Below are 6,579 nucleotides of genomic sequence, written 5' to 3'. Positions count from 1 at the left end.
TGGTCATTACAAAAGGTAAAATTTTAATGTGTGTTTTTTTTAACTTCTTCATATTTTGGTTGGCAGGATAATATTTATGAATAATTTTTAAAGAAAGTTCCTTCATTTTGTTAATAAGTACCTATGTGTGTGGCAACATCCAAACTTTTTTCCAAAAGACATTATCAATAAAACCATTCCAATAAGGCATGACATAAGGTATAGTTGAAACAAGGGTCGTTTTTCTCTGTTGTTGAGTGGACTCCCTACCCAATTGAAGTTGACATTTTAAACGGTTAAGGCATCCCAACGATCCCAAATAGCATTGATTATTGTGACAGACATGCGCACTGGGATGTGACGTTAGCAAAGCATTGTGGGAAGATGGTTTATTCGCGCGTCCCGTTGTTTCCACCAGGATTCAAGGCCACATTTAGCACCGCAGCGCGCTCGTCTATTCTTTAGTAATTTCAGGGTAAAGTGAATATTCAAAATTACTTTTGAAAAGTAGCATATTAGCAAAACTAACAATGTCCAACTTTTGCGCTGCTCCGAATTGCACCATAAGAAGCAATGAGTCAGCATCGCCATTCTTCAGGTTTCCAAGGGACACTGAAAGGTATAGTACCAATCTGACTAAGTTGTTGTTCTTTGCTTGACATTACGTACGTTACTGACTTAATAGCACGGTAAGGTAGCCTAACGTTAGCTGTTAGCTGTCAGCCATAGATGTGCTTCGAGTAGTATCTAGCCTACTAGTTAGTTTTGCTGCATGCTTGCAGAGATAATTGCATAGCTAGCCTTTTGGGTTTTGTAAATCAGTAGGTCTTATTTTTAATACCAGAAAGCTAGCTTACTAGAGATGGCTTTCGGAATGACACAATGTTTTAGTTTGCATGTTCTTGTCAACGTGGCACACGTGATTATACCATTGTCGTCTATGGTAGTCATCACAGGAGGTTGGTGGCACCTTAATTGGGGAGCACGGGCTCGTGGTAATGACTGGAGCGGAATGGGTGTAATGGTATCAAATACATACATTTGATGCCATTCCATTTGCTTCGTTCCAGCCTTTATTATGAGCCGTCCTCCCCTCACTAGTCTCCACTGAATCATATCTATTGTAATGAAACAGTAGGGAGCAGGTCTCGAGCCCGAGGTCCGGCGCGCTATCGACTGTGCAGCAAAAGCATGCTCAAGCAGCAAAGTCGATTTCCGCGCTTATAAACCCAGGGTCGTTACACTATGTTCAGTGATAGTTAATTGTATACATTTGAATTTTGTTTTGTCTGTCTTGCACAGATGCAAGCAGTGGGTGGACAACTGCCATTGCAAGGATCTTGAAGATAAAACACCTGACCAGCTAAACAGACACTACAGACTTTGTGTTAACCACTTTGAACCATCCATGATATGTAAAGCAGTAAGTGATGTTGATGCTCGAGCTTAATGTTTTTTTGGCCTAACTGAAGCATATAAAGGTACAACATGGAGAAATTGCTCTGCCATTTTCTGGTGGCTAAAATTCTAATAGTATAATTTCAGTTTGTGACAAAACAAGCAATGAAAGTGTAGAGGATCATTGTACCATCTAAACCGCTGTGAAATATATTTTCAATAACCAAAATATTGTATTTTCAGTTTGAAGCTGGTGTACAAAACCGAAAATAAGATGCAAAAATGAAACTTAAGAACAGGAAGCATATAAATATATCACATAGAACTGACCTACTTCTTAGACTTGTGTTCAATGAGAATGATGACTAACATTTCTATGTGAATTTGGTCGTCACCCGAAAAGTTAAATATGTAGCTTTAACATTTGAAATGGATGTAGTTGAACAGAGATGTGCACCTCAGTGCTACATACCCATCAAATAGGTTAGGTTAATCTCTTATCATCTTTCATATTTTCAGAGTCCTTACAGGACAAAGCTGAAGGATAATGCCACACCAACCATCTTTGACTTAACAAGCCACCTCAATAATCCACAATGTAGGCAACGCAAGAGGATTAAAGAGCTGGTATGGGTTTCTTCTGCATTTACCAAATCACAAGTCAAATACTCAGTGTATTTTTTAAAATTTTTAAAGGCTTCTTCTAACAGTTTGGTATTGACTGTTTATCTCTTTCTATTGTAGAGTAATGCAGAAGCAAGACAAATGAAAGAGAGGAAAAGTAAGTTGTGCATCCGATTTACGTTGAACAACAGTTTTTGTTGAGGCTGTTTTACAATGTAATATGATAATAATCAAGGTTTAAATTTAATGACCAGTAATGAGGGACGTCTTTCTCTCTTCATCATAAGACAATGCACGATCACAGGACCCACAAGCAAAAAGTTACGTTAATCCTCTTTTCCCAATATTGATTTGTTTGTCTATAGAGGACTCGGTGGACCAGTCAAAGACGAACAAAAATTATGCGGAAGGTCAAGTTGACCCTGAGACAAACGACACCACCCAGCTGACCTCTAAGGAGAAGGAGCATAGAGAATACCTCAAATCACTATTTGAAGTTATTGTAGTGTTGGGCAAACAAAACATACCTCTGAATAGACATACCAAGGAGGTGCCGGAGAGCAAGTGCCTTACTCCGAGCAACTTCAAGGCGTTGTTGGAGTACCGAATGAATGCTGGTGGTGACGAAGCTCTTAGGAAAAGGTTTGAGATGAGTGCTATGAACAAAGAGTGCTGTACCTTCACCCAGCAGATGCAGATGATGGAGGTCTGTGAGAGTTGCATCCGTGAGGAGCTCTTACAGGAAGTCAGAGAGGTTCGCTTCTTCTCATTGGTCACCGACGATGTGGTTGAGATCTCTGGCGAGAGCCACCTCCCCATGTTCTTGCGTTTTTTGGACCAGGCCAACTGCTTGCGGGAGGAGTTTGTGGGATTCCTTCCATTTGAGGGAGAAGATGAGACCCTGATGGAGAGGCTGCTGACTGAGGTGACAAAGAAGTGGGGTTTAAATATGGACTACTGTAGAGGGCAGGCCCACTTCAGCTCCGGTGTGCATTCTAGCAAAATGAAAGCCATTGCAACCAAACTCACAGAGATGTACCCCACAGCAGTATACACACCAAGATCCACCTGTGCCTTAAATGCCTCACTGGCAAGTGGAGTGGCCTTGACAGGCGTTCAGATTGTCATGTCTACTTTCAAGAAGATTGAGTCTTTTTTCAATGAGGCTTCTTCACTGCAATTGGAGTTGGAGAATGCCATCTCCATTTTCTACCAGGGTAATGAAGAGAAGGCCAATGATCTGAAAGAGGCCTGCCGTACCAACTGGACAGTGAGACATGATGCATTCGAGGTGGCAGTCGATGTCCTGGAATCTCTTCTGCTCTGCATGGATAGTGTTCACGACAATGAAGATCTGAGGTGGAGTGACCAAGTCACAAATGATGCCTTGGAGATATCAGAGGCTCTGGCTGATTTTGAGTTTGTTGCAACGTTGGTTGTGCTGAAAAACACCCTGTCATTCACAAGAGCCTTTGGCAAGAACTTGCAAGGGCCAACGATGGATGTCTACTTTGCTGCCAACAGCTTGACCGCTGTGTTGCACTCGCTGAACGAGGTCTCGGATAACATTGATGTATACCATGAGTTCTGGTTTGAAGAGGCTGTTAACCTAGCCGCTGCACTGGAGATCCCGGTCAAGGTTCCCAGGCTCTACTTGAGAAAGCACCACGCAGAATCTGGAACAGAGATCCAGCCTGAGAGCTACTTTAAAGAACACCTGACCGCCCCGGTGGTGAGCCACGTCATCAATGAACTGAACGACCTCTTCTCTGAAAACCACCTCAACGCCCTGAGATGTCTGACGCTCGTCCCTGCTGTCATGGGGCAGCTGAAGTTCAACACTTCTGAGGAGAACAACGTGGAGATGTACAGGAACGACCTTCCCAATGCAGACACTCTCCCCACTGAGCTGCACTGCTGGAGGGTGAAGTGGAAGCACAGGGGCAAGGTGACACTGCCCTCCACCGTCCATGAGACGCTGCAGCTGGCTGAAGTGAAGTTCTTCCCCAACGTACTTGCCTTCTTGAGGGTGCTCTGCAACCTGCCAGTCCTGAGCCTTGATGTCGATGGCGATGCTTCACGTAAACGCTTTCAGATGTACTTGGAGAACACACCTGACAAACACAGGTCCAAGAGTCTGGCGTTTCTGAACATACATTATAATGCCAGACATGACCTGGATGTCATGGTTGATAGTTACATTAAGATGTACCCTGAAAATGAAAGTCATGAGCAAGTATGCCAGCCTGTTGACTAAATTACTTGTTCTTTTATGTTAGTAGTAGTCTGTCCTTAGCATTTGTGACCTGAGCTTATCTATCACCTATTGGATGTTTGATATGTTGAAACCACTTATTTTGGCTCTATATGTTTACCAATGACCAATGCAAATATATGCATTTTTTGTTGTTGGGGAAAATCAATCGTTAGTTTTAAACTGCAAAAAGTATGTGGACACCTGCTTGTCGAACATCTCATTCCAAAATCATGGGCATTAATATGGATGGTGAAGCGTAATTCATCACTCCAGAGAACGCGCTTCCACTGCCCCAGAGTCCAATGGCGGTGAGCTTTACCTCTCCAGCCGACGCTTAGCATTGCGCATGGTGATCTTAGACTTGTTAGGCTGCTCGGCCATGGAAACCCATTTCATTAAGCTCATTACGAAAAGTTATTGTGCTGACATTGCTTCTTGAGGCAGTTTGGAACTCGGTAGTGAGTGTTGCAACTGAGAACAGACGATCTTTACACGCTTCAGCACTCGGCGGTTCCGTTCTGTGAGCTTGTGTGGACTACCACTTCGTGGCTGAGCTGTTGTTGCTCCTAGATGTTTCCACTTCACAATAACAGCACTAACAGTTGACCGGGGCAACTCTAGCAGGGCAGAAATTTGACAAACTGGCTTGTTGAAAAGGTGGCATCCTATGACTTTGCCACATTGAAAGTCACTGAGTTCTTCAGTAAGGCAATTCTACTGCCAATGTTTGTCTATTGAGGTTGCATGGCCGTGTGCTCGGATTTTATACACCTGTCAGCAACGGGTGTTGCATAAATAGACAATAGACAATCCACTCATTTGAAGGGGTGTCCACATACTTGTGTGTACAGCACCTTCAGAAAGTATTCATACCCTTTGACTTGTTCCACATTTTGAATAAAAAAATTGGTGAAAAATACACATTTATTCCTTCTACAATACCCCATAATGACAGTGTAAACATGTTTTTAGATATGTTAGCACATTTATTGAAAATGAAATGCATTAATATCTAATTTGCATAAGTATTCACACTAGGGATGCACGATATATCGGTGAACATATTGGAATCGGCTGATATTAGCTAAAAATGTCTAGTTTAACGCCCCGATGTTAAAGCTGACGTGCATACCTATATAATGTAGGTACATGATGCCACGTAAAATTTTGTGCTATACGTGCAACACAGCATTCCTAAACTATCTCACAATGTCTGCTGTGGATCGAGCAGTCATTTGAAAGAGTAAAAAAAATGTCAGCGAGACAACTCAAAGGCGAAATCCATTAAAGCCAATTTAATGGAATCCTTTGCCCTTGACAATCAATCGTTCTCTGTCGTGGGTGATGTTGGCTTTCGCGACTGGTCGAGCCCCACCAAATGCGCTATTTTTCAGATGTTGCACAGTAATGGCGTCACTGCTATTAGCTTCATGACATGCATACTATGGAACGCCGTTTGGGTCTTTGCGTGTCAAAAAAGATACAGTAGCACTGTCAAAGCTGTTCAAAAGAATCTGCAAACACAGGCCACGAACGACGTGTTTACAATACCGCGTTGGTAATAAAGCATAATTTGTTCAACCGCAACTTCTGGGGTAGCTAGCTTGGCACCTAGCTAACACCAATACAACCAGCCTGAAAACAATGACCAATAGAACCTGCAATCATTTATATTATTCTTAGCAATGATTTAGGAATCCTTGTGAGTAAGTATTAGCTAGGTTGGCACTTTTTGTTCAGCTATTGAAATTGAACTTCAGTTCATAAAAATAAATAGCTAGTCAGCAACATAACCCTGTTGCCCAAAGCTAACGTTATAAGCAGCCAGCTAGCTTCATCTGGCTAGTGAGGCTCGACCGTAAAGGGTTGTGTTGTGAAGCTAGCCACAATAAGGATTAGGCACACTAGTGGAATTTGCAGTTTGCCTTCAAAATAAAAGTTTGACATTGACAGTAATGCAAATTAATACAAATAGAATTATGCCATATTTTTTATTTTGAACGCTAACCACAAAGTCTACTATTGTGGCTAGCTTTGCATAGATGGGTCTGACCACCATGAATCAAATAAAAACTGTCTTATAATTAGGGTTATTTTAGATGACACCTACTATATAGTTAGCTAGCTAACTATAGCTACTGAAACGGATGTTGTGTTAATTGACATCTTTTTTTGACACGCAAAGACAAATGGTGTTCCATAGAAATCCTGTTTGAGAATGGAACGATTTGAACAACGAAACAGCACAGCAAGTAAGTGAAGTAAATAGGTTTTGATTATGTTTTACTGGTAATGGGGACATGCGTAAATGCCAACAAAAT

General features: G+C 41.9%; 1 protein-coding gene across 1 annotated transcript; it reads left to right on the top strand.

Annotated features, from left to right (window-relative positions):
- The first annotated feature begins 363 nt into the window (after positions 1 to 363).
- Positions 364 to 4,534, top strand: LOC120057080 (52 kDa repressor of the inhibitor of the protein kinase-like). Its single transcript, XM_039005475.1, has 5 exons — positions 364 to 598; positions 1,282 to 1,402; positions 1,897 to 2,004; positions 2,122 to 2,158; positions 2,367 to 4,534. The coding sequence occupies exons 1-5, from the start codon at positions 510 to 512 to the stop codon at positions 4,256 to 4,258; spliced, it is 2,247 nt and encodes a 748-aa protein (XP_038861403.1). The 5' UTR covers positions 364 to 509; the 3' UTR covers positions 4,259 to 4,534.
- The last annotated feature ends 2,045 nt before the right edge of the window (positions 4,535 to 6,579 follow it).

The sequence above is a fragment of the Salvelinus namaycush genome, chromosome 12, assembly GCF_016432855.1.
Source record: "Salvelinus namaycush isolate Seneca chromosome 12, SaNama_1.0, whole genome shotgun sequence".
Classification (NCBI taxonomy): Eukaryota; Metazoa; Chordata; class Actinopteri; order Salmoniformes; family Salmonidae; genus Salvelinus; species Salvelinus namaycush.
Note: the sequence above shows the minus strand (reverse complement) of the source record. Positions and strands in the feature narration are given on the sequence as shown.

Coding starts and splice junctions, on each gene's coding strand:
- LOC120057080 (XM_039005475.1), top strand. CDS start 510: ATGTCCAACTTTTGCGCTGCTCCGAATTGCACCATAAGAAGCAATGAG. Junction 599..1,281: donor TTTCCAAGGGACACTGAAAG/GTATAGTACCAA, acceptor TGTCTTGCACAG/ATGCAAGCAGTGGGTGGACA. Junction 2,159..2,366: donor ACAAATGAAAGAGAGGAAAA/GTAAGTTGTGCA, acceptor GTTTGTCTATAG/AGGACTCGGTGGACCAGTCA.